The following is a 16,095-nucleotide window of genomic DNA, read 5'->3' as shown; positions in this document are numbered from 1 at the left end:
TGTCCCCAGACTTCGCAAGCATGTCTGTAGTAGATATGTCTGCGGAAAAAATGACAAAACTAGAAGAGGTTTGGAGGGTTGGAATGAGGGTTGGGAGTTGGTGGAGGAGTTTCTCTTGATGTGGTTTCCACATTATTTTACCCAAAGTATACCATTCCCAAGAAAGGCCTTTGAAAGCATAAGGAAGAGTTAGCAATATACAGGAAACTGCTGGAGCAGAGTGGCTGTTCACACAAGTCCCCTCTGGCCCCTGTAGTTTTTCAGTCTATTCTGAGAGATGTGGAGCTTTCCCATTTGCCCCTAGGAAGCTGACTACTTCATTCCTCAAAAGGTGGGTGCTGGTGGTAGATTCTAGTAATGGAGATCAACAGAACTCCTTTCTCTTGCAGAATTTGCAAAGAGCCGTGGCACTTAAGAAGACTGTCAACAGGTAATCTGTTTTCATCTGATATCATCAGTTATGTCTTTTCTGCTCTCCTCTCCCTGAGCCACCACCGAACTCTGCTCTCCGTGAGGACCCCTCAGGAAGGAAAACAGCAGAGAGGAAGCAGCTTTTGTTCTCCCAGCAAGAGGAGATGAGCGTGTGGATGCTCAGTAGATGAACCTTTTCTTTTTCTGCTCCTACTTCCTATTCCCTGCAGGAAAGGCACAAGTATTTGTTGTTTTGCCTTTCTTTTGTTGAATGTTCATGTCTTTCTTGCCTGGCTTTGTACTAATATGTCAGGTATTTCAGCAGTTGATGAACAAGCGACAATCCCAGGAAGATTGAATGCAGATTTCACCTGCTAACATTTTGATGTTTGTGCCACTGGGGTGTATTGAATCCAGGGCTTTGTGAATAGAAGCATTCTACCACCAGCTGTACCTCCAACCCTAAGTGGGAAAAAAAAAAAAGGCTGACAGAAGCATCACAGTGGGGCTGGTACCTATAATCTCAGTACTGGGATGAGCATGAGTCTGAGGCCAACCTAAACTACCTTGTGACTGATAGACTTAACCCGGAAGGGAGACCCAGCTTGCTGGTGGTTGCTCTTTAATTTCAACACAACTCTTGAGTTTGTACCCAGACTAGTGCACATAATTCCAGTGTACCAGGACTGTGTAGTGAAAAGCCTTTTTTTTTTTTTTAAAGATTTATTTATTGTATAAGTACACTGTAGCTGTCTTCACACACTCCAGAAGAGGGCTTCAGATCTCATTACGGATGGTTGTGAGCCACCATGTGGTTGCTGGGATTTGAACTCAGGACCTTTGGAAGAGCAGTTGGTGCTCTTAACCACTTAACCACTGAGCCATCTCTCCAGCCCCCGTGGAAAGCCTTTTAAGGAGTGCATGGATAATTCACTGATAGACTGCTTGCCTAGCTTACACAGGACTTGGATTTATTTTCCAACAGAGAGGACATCAGAAGTTCTGGATTAGCTATAATATGAGTTGGAGCCCAGGCTGAGCTACATAAAAATGTTTTTGTTTTTTTTTTCAGTTGCTAGGTAGTTGGGTTGCATGACTTTAAACCCAGCACTCTGGATACAGAGGCAGGTGGTTCTAGGGATACACAGTGAAACCCGGTCTGAAACCCGATCTGAAAATAAATGGGAGGTGGGGGGCGGGAGACAGTGAACTAAGACCCAGAACTAGGTGACACAACTGAGTTTCCTTTTCTGTGTACTGTAACAGCTGATCTGACTGTTCATGATAAAGATTCAGTAACAGTACACTTATACACTAGATTCTAAATCAGTTCAAAGCAGCCACATTACTAACTCACCTGTTTAATTCCCACCCCTAACCCTGGGACAGGTGGCGGAATTTTCATACTCACTGTTTGTGGCAGATGACATTGAACCATCGGAGAAACCTATATGCTGCCCTAAGGATGAAGGATACTATGGAACAGGAATTAGCTCTGTCTAACAAACAGCTGCTCGTGGTGAGTTCTGGGGTCAGCCTGAAGTCTTCCCCTTCCCTGCTCTGTGCTCCTGCTGGCCGGACACCACACTCCTCTCTCATCATCTGCCTCTCAAATTCTTTTTCATTATTTTATCAGAACATTAACACCAAATGTCAAGGTTCTTTTTCAGTAAATAATTATTTTTACATTTTCATTGTTTGTTTGTTTGTTTGTTTTTTGGTTTTGGTTTTGGTTTTTTCGAGACAGGCTTTCTCTGTGTAGCCCTGGCTGTCCTGGAACTCACTCTGTAGACCAGGCTGGCCTCGAACTCAGAAATCTGCCTGCCTCTGCCTCCCAGAGTGCTGGGATTACAGGCGTGTGCTACCACCACCACCACCACCCGGCTACTTTTGGATTATTAAAGCTTTGTTTTCTTGAGTTCTTTGGGTTGGGTTTTGTTTGTTGTTTTTCTCCAGCTGTAGCTGACCTGGAACTTGCTAAGTAGGCCAGGCAAGCCTCCCTGAACTCAGAGCTCCACCTGCCTCTGCCTCCTGCATGCTGGGATTTAAATCTACTTTCTACTTTTAATCTGGCACCACTACATCTAGGGTTTTATTTTATGTATTTATTTGTAAAACAAGGTCTGGCTCTGCATCACAGGATGGCCTGGAATTTGCAGACATCAAGTCTCCCGTATACTGGAATTATAGGACTGTCCCACCCTCCTACCTGCCCAGCTGCAAGTGACACATTTCCAATTCTCAGTGCATCATAGTCTTTGCTGTTTTTGTCTAGTGAGCTCCTAAGTTGCTGCTTTTCCTCCTGGGTAACAATTGTGATGTCACTTATTTTTTTGAGTACATAGCAGATTTTCTAGTTCATGGTGCAGTCTCAGCAAAATATCTGTGAACAATGAGTCTTCACCCAAGGGAAGGGAAATTAGGTAGGCCTCCTCTCCACTGATTTACACTGTCTTCTACTGCCTCCTTTATGTCCCAGCTAAGTCCAGGTCCAACAGAACACAAGGATGGGAGAGGCAGCCAGAGTCTGAGAAGAGGTGTAGAAGAGCCAACGCCAAACACTTTATTGCCTTCCTTATCAGGTCCGTCAGGCTGCCTTGCATGAGCTGTTTGAAAAGGAATATCGACAGTACCAGCAGGAACTCAGTCGGATGGGCAAAGCTTTTTATGAGGAGAGACTCTGACAACTGCGGAGACACTGTGTTTCCATCTCGCCGTGCCTGCCAATCCAGCCTTCATTCTTTACCCTGAGCTTTCCAAAGCACACCTGGACCTGGAACTTAAATCTCCTTTTCACTGTTATTAATGTTGCCTCTGGAAACAAGAGTGACGCCTTGTGGTCAGTGTGGGATATGCGCTGATGTACAGGGAGAGAGATTATGTACAGTGTCTGGTTTTTAAAAATCTGATTTGGTTTAACAAATAAAGGTTCTTAAAGGTTCAGAGTTAGGCCACAGGGTTTATTCTCAGCCTTGAGTCTTCTTTTGTTCTTGGCTGCCATAATTTTACTTCCTAGATTGTGGGCACTGCCTCAGACTTCAGTTTCACTGATCTTTCCTAAATTCGTGAACAAATAGCATTAATCATGGCTATTAATCTGTAGGCACTGTGGTGCTTGAGTGTCAGGAGGAGTTTTATGTTTAGAAGTCATCTCATTATTGTGAAACCATGGATTAGCCTCAGTTCCCACTCGTACCTCACAGAACTGAGATTCTGAACTGTGTCCCTCCAGGCATTCAGCTTGCAATGGATCAAGTGTTAAGTATCATGCAGTAGGTGAGAGGGGCTGGAACAAGCGTGTCCAGTCTCAAGGTGTTTGACACTGAAAATCCTGGAAAGTATTAACATAGGTACCCGCAGGCCATGATGTAAATGACATTCAGACACACACACACACACACACACACACACAATTTCACAGCCTGTAGCTGCCGTAAGAACTTGTCCTCTGAAGTAATGGCTAATATTTTAAACTCAGCTTCCATCAATAGTGCCACTGATCTGGTGTGTGTGCCAGGGGATCTTTTCCTACCTTCAGTTTTGTGTGGCTGTCTCCACTGCAAAGTTCACACTCTGATCCTTTCTCCTTCAGTCTCTCTAGCCTGTGTCCCTTATTAACGCCTGTATTTTTCATTCAGCTGTCAGGAACTACTACTTCTTGCCCCTCCATATCCTGCTCATGAAGACCATGGAGAGGCAAACAGGATACAAAGAAAAGCACAGGCTTTAGGTCAGGTACAGCTTCAGTATCAGAACCTCCTCATTCCTCTTCTGGAAAGGACAGATGCTCCTAGGATTTTCCTCAGGATTAAATAAGTAGATAGAGAGCACAAGCCCAGTCATCGGCCTAAAACAGCCTCATATTTCCCTGTAACCCAGGCCACAGGTCCTGTGGCTAGCGCACATCCAGTTAAATGCCGTCTTCCTTTTTTTGTATCACATACTCCTCCCTCAGTGCCCTCATTACCACTGCTTCCCTTGTCATTAGTATCTAGTCATGGATACTTTGATCAAATGAGTTGGAGCTCACAGGCTGGTGGGGAAAGCAGGCTTTGAACAGGAATTACAGGTGGAGCATGTGTTTGTAGATGAAGCCACAAAAACACCGCCTGGATTTTGACTGACAAGACTGACTGAATTTCCATTCCTTCTGTCTGTCCTGGACTGTGTTAGTTTGGTCTATACCCTCTTTGCCTCTTTAAGCTTTCTTCTGATTTGTCTCCAGGCCACCTTCTTATTAACAGAATAGTATGGCCTAGAGTTAATAGAATGGACAGATCTGGTTTTCAATGTTCGCCTTGTTGCTTGGTTTGACGACCTGCAAGTTTTAATATTCTGGGGGCAGGGGACACTGGAGAGATGGCTTGGTGATTAGGATCACTATTTATTCTTGCAGAGAACACAGATTCAATTCCTAACATCCATATGGCTACTCACAATTGTCTAGTTCCAGTTCCAGTTCCAGAGGATCCAGTGCCCTTTTCTGCCCTTGGCAGGTACCAGACAAGCTCATGGTACACAGGCATGCAAATAAAACACCCATGCATATAAAATATTTTTAAATAATTTTAAGTCTGAGTTTTGGTTCCTTATTTATGAAATAAAAACAATCCCAACCTTATCTGGTTACTGTGGGAATTAAGTAAAAAACCTAGAAGAAATTATGCACAATACCTAATATAAACAGGAAGCCATAATGCTGTCTCCCTACTCCATGGTACTGTCTTCCCTAAGTTCTACTCCTACTATACTTTATAACCAACCTCTTCAATTTCTCTCTTCCTTGTTCATTTGGATTCACTGGGTGCCCCATCCCGTCTGCCTGGACCTCTGACCTTGGCTTATTGCTTCGGGGATCGTCAGTACCAGGCCAGCTCCATTATTGGCAGGTTGGCCCACTTTAGCACTCATCTTCCCTGACCCTCCCTGCCAATTCTATGTGCACTCATCACATCACTGCTCAGTCGTACCCCCACCAGCCCGTGCTGCTGCTGGGGTTGACCCTGGCCTTGTGACTCGGGACTTAGACCTATCTGCAATAGCTGTCTAAAAACCACTTGCAGAGCTCTGAAATAGTGCAGTGAGTGGATAAAGGCGCTTCCCACTGAGAATGATGGCCCGAGTTTAATCAAAGAACCCACACAAAGGAGAAACTAGATTCCTAGAAATTGTCCTCTGACTTTCACATGGGCACCATGACACAAACACACAAAAGTATAGAAATGTAATAAAAAGGAAAGCTAAAGTGCTTTGTCGGTGTGGGTTGTTTCTTCCAAACTGCCACCCAGAGTCTTCCTAGAGAGCCGCACCTCACATACCAATATGCCCAACCTTTCTCTGTTCCTATAGTACGCTAAACACTAATGTCTTCTGTTTGGGTTTGTTTTTGAGTCAAGCTTTATTTAGTCATGGTTATCCTAGAACTTACAATGTAGACCAGGCTGGCCTCAAACTCCAGAGATTCTCCTGCCTCTGCCTTCACGTACTGCAATTAGAGGTGTGCGCTACCTCATCTAGCAAGTCGTCCAGTCTTGCCAGTCTCCTCCTAGCCTCTCTCCCTCCTTTCTGTTTCCCATTGTGGCCAAGACCCTGGCAGGGGGAATAGAACTTGAGAGATGAGGAGTAAGGGTAAGGGGAGGGCAAGGATATAAATATTCCGTACATAAACACACACATAGACTTTGGGAACTACAAAAGAGAAAAGACGGCACCACAAGCACCTAACCTGAGACTTAGGCCCATTTAATAGTCTTTCCCTGGAAGGCAAGTGCCGCACCCAATTAATTGGAATTGATTGGGTGTTGGGACACACTATTGATCTAGATCAAAGTCACTGTGAAAGTGGTGTGGGGGAGGGAGATGTCAGGATTAATTGGAGCAAGGACACGTGGAGCATGCCTGGGGACTGATAAAAAGCATCCCCCCACCCGCTGTTCCTACTGTTCCCAGCGCCCGAGCAGCTGTAACTTGGGCTCCTTTTTGCCTGAGTTGCCAAATGACACTCAACAGACCCAATTCTCTCCAAGAGAAGGAGAAAAAAAAAAAATAGAAAGAAAAGCAGGTTGAATCCCTGTGAAGGAAGAACCTCGGAAAGGCCAGGCCTGGAGCTCTGTGATAAAAGCCTTAAAAAGGAGTGGGAGTCCTGAGGGTTGCAGGACACCTCCTGACAGAAGCAGTTCCCTCTTGCTCTCGATCGAAGTGCCTTAGTTTCAATTCAGCCAGGAAGGAGAAGCTGAGAGCCGGCTAGTCTGGAGCCTAGGCTGAAGCCTGTGAGCGCAGTAGCTTTTCTGTTCTGGACACCCCATGGTACCTTGAAGGAGGATGCCCTGAGGACATGAGGAGGAACAGGCACGGGATGGTGAAAGCAACAGCCCCACCTGTCAGACATTTCCCATGACTCCTGTTAACTTGAAACTATGAAGTTGGAGTCCATTGAGAAGATTGAGTAGTTTCATAGGAAAAACCTGGGAAAGTTAGATGTTTGTTTGGAAAGGAGAAAGCAGAGGAGATGCAAACCCTTAACCTTCCCCCTCCCCACCCCAGCCCCGGAAAGCCTGGGCAGCTGAGGTGGCATCGAAAGGCAGGTGGCAAAGCTGTTGAAGAGCTGCTGACATTGTGATCCTTTGGAAGCTGGTGCTGTCACACAACAGGGAGAAGCAGCTTCGAGTGGGAGCTTTGGGAAACGGTAGGTGCCCGGAGGTGGAGCCCTGCCCAGTGCTCTTGCTTTATGAAAACATGACCCCCCTCCAGCACAGGAGAAGAGGGGTTGGGGTGGGCATGGCGCGAAGGGCAGAGAAGCTGGGCCATATTTGGGGAGTGAAAGGCCAAGGGTCAGTGCCCGTGAAGAAGATGGGTTTCTTCCTGCTCATGTTTAGGCTCTGGTTTGTCTCCCCCAACCTTTCTTCACAGTGAGGGGAGGGGCAGATCACTACCAAAGTTTGCCTGCCTGCTTCTGTGTGATATGTTTGATATTGGGTTGTTAAATTACAAACCAACTAAATGTCAAGCATATTCTCACAGCAGTGAGGAGCTTGGCACCACCTCCTTTGCTCCTTCGGGCTCTGGGGCTCTGAGACTCTGTCTGTCTGTCTGTCTTTTTTGTTTGTTTTTGAGACAGGCTCTTTCTATTTGGCTCTGATCGTCCTGGAGCTTACTATATAGACCAGGCTGGCCTCAAACTCACAGAAATCCTCCTGCCTCTGCCTCTGCCTCCTGAGCACTGGGATTAAAGACACCCACCACCATACCCAGTGCCTGTTGTTTTTTGTTCCTTTTTTTGTTTTTCTTAAAATGTTGGTGATGGAGCCCAAGGCCTCACAGATGCTAGGCAAATACTCTACCACTGAGCTATAGCCCCAGGTTTGTTTTATATATATATATATAACATATAAAATACCAGACGAGGGAATCAGACCCCATTACAGACGGTTGTGAACCACCTTGTGGTTTCAGGAATTGAACTCAGAACCTGTGTAAGAGAGCAGTCAGTGCTCTTAACTGCTGAGCCATCTCTTCAGTCCTGTGATTTTTTTTTTCAAACTAAATTTCTCTCCACAACTCTCCTGAAAGAGAAGCATAAGGAGCCCGTGTTAGCCCAAAGGCTCCTGTGGAAGTGGGGGGGAGCTGAAATTGGAGGATCAACTCTTTCTATATCTTGCCCCTTACAGTAGAATGGATCTCTCTCTCTTCCTTTTCTTTTATGCTTGTCTTTTTCTCCTCTCTGCTGCCCTCTTCCCTATCAATGTCCTTTCTCTGATTCTCTCTTGTCCCCTTTCCCTGACCTGCCTCTCAATCAGGGGGCACTTGGTTTCTTTGCTTTCTTCCAACAGTTAGCTGGCTGCCTACCCACCCAGTCTTTTAGTAGCAGTCTGCTCTGAACATGGAGGCTCTCCTGAGTGAGCCGGCTCTGCCCTTGCCCCCACCCTGATGCTTGACTCAGTTCCCACATTGCTGTGGTTTAGCCTCAACACTAACTATCCTTGACATTATGAGCTAATTAGAGCCACTCCTATTTGTCCTGCTAGCTCCAGTCACCTTGAACATTGCCCACTTCTCTGGCACGGATGGGTATATGGCAACTGTGTATGGGATCAATTGCCATCTGTCAATAGCAAGATTCCAAGTGGAATTATGAACGTAGCTGGCACTACACTGGGGGAAATAGAGCTGGTGGTGATGATTGTAACGGGATGGTGGACAGTGGGCTGGGCAGAGGGGCTACAGAGGGAGCAGTTGTTGAGGGGTAGAGGAAAGTGACAATCTTCAGTCCGTACGTACGAGTGAGTACAAAAGCTCTATTTTAAGGTCGCTATGAGAAAACGTGATCTTGTTCTGTGGCTCCTTGTTTCTCATCCCACTTGACGCCCTGAGATTGCCTTTCAGATCCCAGGCCTTCTACTTTATCCTATGGCCTTTACAGACTAATATCTTCTTGCCTATTAGAGAATCCCAAAATAGCACAGCAATCCCAGCTGTCAGTCTAGGGGAATTGTCAACGATCATGAGTGACCTCCCCTCATCTGTCTCTCTTGACCACACTCCTTAGATACCACGAATCAAAAGACCAAACTAGAAGAGTTTGGTCCACATCCAATACAGCCCAGGGATAAATGAGAGATCTGAAGGCTACTAGGACCCCTCTGGTGGCTAGAACTGCTAAAGTACCCTTCTGGGCTTCAGTGTTCTCCCCTCTTCTGTCCCTTCACTTTTGAGGGACCCACAGAGCTGCCAAGAATGAGTGGAAAGTTTCAAGGTCAGGGAGAGCCTCCCGCCTCCCCCTCTTTCCATTGTCTAAAATCAGCCTCAGCTGTTCCTCAATGTTTTTTCTTGATGGTGATGTCAGTCTATCAATGTCTCTGACCCTGTGTCCCCCAGGGGCACAGTGAAGGGGTGGGAGGGAGCTAGAATGACCATGTTAGGAATAAGAGGTGGAGCTGCGAGCACAGATAAAGGGTCAAACTTAGGGAACTTCGAGTGAGCCAGGTGGCAGCCCTTCCTTTCCGGCCCTAGCCTCCAGTTCTCCAGTGCCCACAGGTGAGCCCACCAATAGTCACAGCTCGAGATGGAGGCCATCAAGAAAAAGATGCAGATGCTGAAGTTAGACAAAGAGAATGTTCTGGACCGAGCTGAGCAAGCTGAAGCTGAGCAGAAGCAGGCTGAGGAGAGAAGCAAACAGGTGGGTGTTGCTGTTGACCTTTCCCACCTGCTGGCTGCAAGGCAGAGATGGCCCAGGCGGTGGCGGCGCACACCTGGAATCCCAGCACTCAGGAATCTGAGTTCCAGTGCAGCCAGAGGGGCAGGGGATTCCCGGGAGAGGCAGTGACCACTGGGCCAGCTTCTTCTTTGGGTGGGACGAATGTCCCAGTCTCAGTGAAGGCCCCCCAACATCTAGGGCAGCAGTCCTCAACCTGTGGGTTGAGACCCCTTTGGGTTATCGACCTTTCACAGGGGTTATGAAATAGCAGCAAAAATAATTTTATGCTTGGGGGGGGGGTCTCCACCACATGAGGAACTGTATTAAAGGGTCTCAGCACTAGAAAGGGTGAGCACCACTGCTTTAGGGGATCCCCTTTAGACTGTCCATACGACCTTGACAAAGCCAGTGGCCTCTTGTATGCCACAGTGCGCTTGCTGGACTTAAGTAGAAGTAGAGCATTTTTTGAAGAATGTCTCACTTCTAGAGCAAGAGGCCAGAGCATGGCCCATCTCTCTCTCTCTCTTTCCTCTCTCTCTCTCTCTCTCTCTCTCTCTCAGTAACATCACAGAAATCTTCCCTCACTAGATGCTTCTCATTTCATAGTCTTGCATGAAAGTTCCAGATGACTTGGTCACCTTGGGGTCAGACATTACAGGGTCTGAGGTGAAGCCATAGCCTACGCCTGGAACATGGCTGGAGAAGTGTGTCTCTCCCGAGGCCGGGCCCAGCGGTCTTTAGAGTCCAGGTATGCCCAGTTGTGTTTATGCCTTTGTGTGTTACTCTTTGGGCTCCTACAGCTAGAGGATGAGTTAGCAACCATGCAGAAGAAACTGAAAGGGACAGAGGATGAGCTGGACAAGTATTCTGAAGCTTTAAAGGATGCCCAGGAGAAGCTGGAACTAGCAGAAAAGAAGGCAGCCGATGTGAGTATTGGGAGATGGCTTACTTGCCTTCTTGCCCATAGACTGACTGTGGGCACATATGCCAACATAATGCTTTTGCATATAACAACACGCTGGCATGCTCTCCGTTGGAATATACTTTCTTACTCAAAGATGTGTTGAAATTGAGAGCACAGTTCAGCAGTGGCATGCTTTCCTGACATGCATGCATCCCTGGGTTCTACACCAAGCGCTTGATGGGGGGAAGTCTCATTTCTGTACTATTCAACCTCCTTCCCAGTAATCTAATGACCTTTTCCAGAACCTGGACAAAGGAGGGGCCTCCACATGCTATCAGGTGTCCACTTCCTCCCCCATGCCACATTCTTAGCTTTTGTGTACAAGGTTTGGCATGTGCATGTGTGTATTAATAGGGAACCTCTCATCTCTCAATCACCCAAGACAGCCAGCTTAGATTTCACAATAGAAAATGGAGGTCACACTGACCCTGGCCCTAAATGGGTTTATTTGTCCTAGTCAAGGTGGACATTTGCCTTTATGCCATAGAAATGCTTCTGGGAACTCTGATCCTAGGTGAGCTGTGAGATATCAAGGGTGAACTATAACAGAAACTGGGAAGCAGGCAAAGGTAGCACCCCCAGACCTTACTCTATTATGGGGTCCTGAATAAATTACATAGTTCTTTTAGCATTTTCTTTTCTTTTTTTTTTTCTTTTTTTCTTTTTTTTTTGAGATAGGGTTTCTCTGTGTAGACCTGGATGTCCTGGAACTCACTCTATAGACCAGGCTGGCCTTGAACTCAGAAATCCACCTGCCTCTGCCTCTGCTGGGATTAAAGGCTTGTGCCACCGCCGCCCGGCATTTACGTAGTTCTTAAGGGCTTTTTTTCCCCTCTTAAAACTAAAATTAATTGGGCTGGAGAGATGGCTCAGTGGTTAAGAGCAATGACTGCTCTTCCAAAGGTCCTGAGTTAAAATCCCAGCAATCACATGGGGCTCACAACCATCTGTAATAAGATCTGACTCCCTCTTCTGTAGTGTCGGAAGACAGTTACAGTGTGTACATATAATAAATAAATAAATAAATAAATAAATAAATAAATAAATCTTTAAAAAAAAACCCTAAAATTAATTGCTGTTATCCACCTCCTATTATAGTTTAGTACCCACTTTCTTTCATTGTCAACCTTGATGTTTGCTGCAAAGAGAAATATGAAACGATATAGGGCATCTGCCTTGAAGAAAAGTACCACAGGACTGTTTATTTTTTTGGGGGGGGGGTGCTGGGGATTAAATCCAGCCTCCCAACCAGCTACATTTACCTAGCCCATAGGTAACAACAACAACAAAGGGATATGTCAGTTACACAGGCATTTCTCAGCACACAGTCCCAGTGTTATCTTAAATCACATTTGGTTTTGGAAAAAAGCTTAAAGGACAGAGTGGATCACTCACAAATGCTTTCAGACCCTCACATCCAGTCTTTGCCATGAGGAATCTGGGCTTCTCTTTGGTTATTCTCCGTCAAGGCTCAGTGTGGTGAGTGTTAGAGTCCGCCACACCCACTGGAGATTAGTGATGCAAATCTGGTGACATACATGCACTAAACGCAGCAGCCTCCATGTCTAAAAGTCTTGTCCAGTACAAACTGCTACCTCTCTGTGCCACCACTACCTACCTAAAACATTTAAATATGTAAAATCCTCAACTTAATCCTGTCCCCTTCATTACCTTCTCACCTACTAAGTAAGTACCCCTCATTGGTATGTTCAAGAACAAGAAATTGGCTGGGCATGGTAATATAGGCTTTTAATCCAGCACAGGGAGGCACAGGCAGGCACAGGCAGGCAAAGCTCTGTTTGAGACCAGGCTCGTCTACATTGTGAGTTCCAGGACAACATGGCTATAGAGAGAGACCCTGTTTCAAACAGAACAAAACTACAACAGACAAACAAACAAAAAGGAGGGAGAAATTTGTTGAGACAGAAATAGGAAGAAAGGCATCTTTTCTCCAAGTACCACCTGTGGGTTAAGCCCTGCCACAGCCTGGTTTTGTAAGTAAAGTATTATTAGAACATATTGTCTAGTGTTTTTTTTTCTGTTCAATAAAATAATCGCTGTAGAATGCACATAAAGCCAGACATTCTATCTGGCCCTTCACTGAAAACTTGCTGACCTTTGGTTCAAAGAGAACAGGAAAGCAAGGAGGGTGTTTGTAGCAGCTGGGAAGAGCATGGACCAGGGAAGAGCATTGAGGTTTAAGTAGAGAGTGAAGATCGTAATGTTTGTATCATTGTGGAGAGGGTGCTTGTCTAATATAGAAGGGGATAACAGCTTGACCTCTGACCTTGAGATTAATAAGTAAGAAGCAGGGAATGAGAGCGCCAGTAGCTGTGTGTCTATACTGGTAGTTCAGATATCTGACAAGCCTTCCTGAATGTGTGGGATTTTTTAGGGCTGCTTGAACAAAGAGAGGGCACTGGTTGGCAAGGTCAGCCTGGGTCTTGTTTTTTCTTTCCAGAGTTTAGCTACTATTATAGTTTTAGGTTGTACCAAAATATGCATACACAAAATACACAGGTTTTTTTTTTTAAAGATTTATTCATTTATTTCATGTATGTGAGTACACTTCAGACACACCAGAAGAGGGCATCAGAACCCCATTACAGAGGGTTGTGAGCAACCATGTGGTTACTGGGAATAGAACTCAGGACCTTTGGAAGAACAGTCAGTGCTCTTAACCTCTGAACCATCTCTCCAGCCCCAAGATATGCAGTTTTAACTATCTTTAAGCGACAGTCTGGTGACAGTGAGAATATATTTAAATTTTGTGCAACCATGTGTGAGATCCTAGCCAGGCGGTGGTGGCGCACGCCTGTAATCCCAGCACTCTGGGAGGCAGAGGCAGGCGAATTTCTGAGTTCGAGGCCAGCCTGGTCTACAGAGTGAGTTCCAGGAAAGCCAGGGCTATAAGAGAAACCCTGTCTCAAAAAAAACCAAAATCAAAAAACCCAAAAAGATCCGTGTGTGTGTGTGTGTGTGTGTATGTGTGTATGTGTGTGTTGTTTATGTGTGTGCTTCCCTGTGAGGGTCTGGAGGCAGAGGTAGGCATTGGATACCTTGTTCTTTATTTCCCCACCTTGGTTTTGGAGACAGGGTCTCTCACTGAACCCAGAGCTCACTGATCAGCCAGGCTAGTTGGTCAGCCAGTCCTGGGATCTGCCTGTTTCTGTGCCCCCCTCCCCTCGTGCTGGGATTGCAGATGCACAGAGCCAAGGCTGGCTCTTACTTATGTGGGTGCTAGAGAACCGGATTGAGTTCCTCACACTTGTGCAGCAGGTCATCAACCCAGCCATAAAATGCTCTTAATCCAAGATGAAATCAGAAGCTGTTTAGGGACAAATAGAGGAATGAGGAATGCAAAGGGTAGGACTCAGGACACAAGAGTCACAGCACCCTTTTTTAGGAGAGGGATAAGAGTGTTGAGAGGGATAAGGAAATAAGAGACAGGGATGGACAGAGACACCTGTTGGTATGTTGTATTGTTTGTCACCAAGAAAACAATGGCACTGGTTGGCCTCCTCGCTGCCAATCCATCGTGCCTCTGAAAGCTATCGGGAGTCAACCCATCTGCTTCCCTAGATCAAGAAGAGATTATCCGTACAAAGGAACCAGCCTCAAGAATGCAATTCAGTGTTGTCTCAACTTTGGTTGGCCTTGTTCAGGTCTAAGGGCTCAGGGAAGCACAACAGTGCCACCTGCTGTCCAGAACTCAGATAAAAATTTTTACCAGCAACTCCTCTGATGACTTTCTCAAAACAAGTTTGAGAAATACTTAGGCCATCAAAACAGTTTTCCTGTGTGTCAGAACTTTGTCTCTGCCTTAGTTCCTGTGATGGTGTACAGGATACACGACTGAGAAAAGTCTTACTTGTTCAAGCTGGTTTTTGTGAATAGCCTCATTGTTCAGCAGTCTTTTTTTTAGCCCCAAAAGAAAAGAACATCCTGAGACCTAGAAGCAGATATGGGAAGCAGTAAGTGTTTTGCTGAATCCAGAGACTCCACAGAGCTAAATCCCCAGCCTCAGGTTAATATTCTTAGTTCTAAATCCTACTCTCCTGTTTCTCAAGGGACGTGAAGAGGTTTGTCAAAGGAGAGATTTGTCATTATTAGTTACTGAGAAAGCAGTACAAATCCAGAGAAAGAAAGATAGGATGTGATAGTTAACAAGTGAAATTTCCATTCTTAGGAAGCTGATAAAGAAGGGTCCAAAGGTCAAGAGCATCCAGGGCAACAAAAATGAGTTGAAGGCCAGTCAGGACTACCTGAGATTCAATCTCAAAGGACAAAACTAAAACAAAGTAAACAACAACTAGGGAAGCAGGAGCTGGAGAGATGGCTCAGTGGTCCAGAGCACTGGCTGCTCTTCCAGAGGCTCTGAGTTCAATTCCTAGGAAAGATAGGGTGGCTCACAACCATCGATAATGGGATCTGACGCCCTCTTCTGGCATGCAGGTGCATGTGCAGATAGAGCACTCAGGTGTAAAATAAATAAGTGAATCTTAAAAAACCAAAACAAAAAATCCTAGAGAAGCAAAGGGAAAACAAAATAAACCTCTTTATAGTTGTACTTCCAGAAATCCTGAAAGGTAGGGCCCGCAGAAGTAGTTTTAAACTCATTCCTTGGAGTACCTGAAAGCCAAAGTAAAACTAATGAGTTATTACAATTTAGAGGTTAAACTCCACAAGTTTTCCAGACACTTATATGTTGCTGTTGCACCAAGGATACAACAGAGGTGTTAATATGTTGTCTACAAAAGGGGTTGTACATGAATATTAAATTACCGAGTCCTAAATCATTCCAGGGGCTGAAAGGGTGGCATATTAACTGCTCATTAAATGGGTTCTCTCAAAAGAGACAGGGGACAAGCCTGCTATTCAAACAAAGCACTTAAATTCAGAGCTGATCCCGATAGAATACCAACTTGCCCATCTCTTCCATCTGCTAGTTCCTTTATTATTTTTTTTTCCAGGAAAGGGAGAGAACTGTCTCAGCAGTTTTCGGGGTTGTTTTGGGACAGCGTTTTAGTAGCTCAGACTAGCCTTGAATTCACCATGTAGCCAAGGATGACCTTGGATTTCTGCTCTTTCTGTCTCCACCCCTAAGTACTGAGATTACGATAAGTGCGACTACACTAAGTGCTCCTGGAGATCCAGCCCAGGGCTTCGTATGCGCTGCGCTAGTTCTCTACAAACTGGGCAATATCCACAGCCCCTCCTAATAGATTTTCAAAGGAGCTCACTGGGACTCCTTGTAAGATGAAGGCTAGAGTCTTCTAGGCTTGTCTCAGAACCTGGTTTTGGAGTCTGTCATAGACTGAGCAGAAGCGGAAGCATATGGGATATTTTATCTTGCGGAGCGGGGCAGACACAGTGCTAGGGAGGCACCGGATAAGAGAGGGGTCAACTGCGTAAGTGTTCATGACAGCACCATTTTAGTAAATGGGACAACCATTGTTGGGAGGCAGCACGGTGGGTGAGGCTAGACTATGAAGCGCCTCTCAGTTACTATGGTAGCCTTACCAAA

General features: G+C 45.7%; 1 protein-coding gene across 1 annotated transcript; it reads left to right on the top strand.

Moving 5' to 3' along the window:
• Positions 1-9,355: 9,355 nt before the first annotated feature.
• Positions 9,356-14,811, top strand: LOC127683650 (tropomyosin alpha-3 chain-like). Its single transcript, XM_052180949.1, has 3 exons — positions 9,356-9,586; positions 10,405-10,530; positions 14,758-14,811. Exons 1-3 carry the CDS (start codon positions 9,473-9,475, stop codon positions 14,809-14,811), a joined length of 294 nt encoding a protein of 97 aa, XP_052036909.1. The 5' UTR covers positions 9,356-9,472.
• Positions 14,812-16,095: the final 1,284 nt, after the last annotated feature.

This window comes from Apodemus sylvaticus, chromosome 4 (assembly GCF_947179515.1).
Source record: "Apodemus sylvaticus chromosome 4, mApoSyl1.1, whole genome shotgun sequence".
Lineage (NCBI taxonomy): Eukaryota > Metazoa > Chordata > Mammalia > Rodentia > Muridae > Apodemus > Apodemus sylvaticus.
The sequence above is the reverse complement of the archived record's forward strand: the minus strand, read 5'-3'. Positions and strand labels throughout refer to the sequence as shown.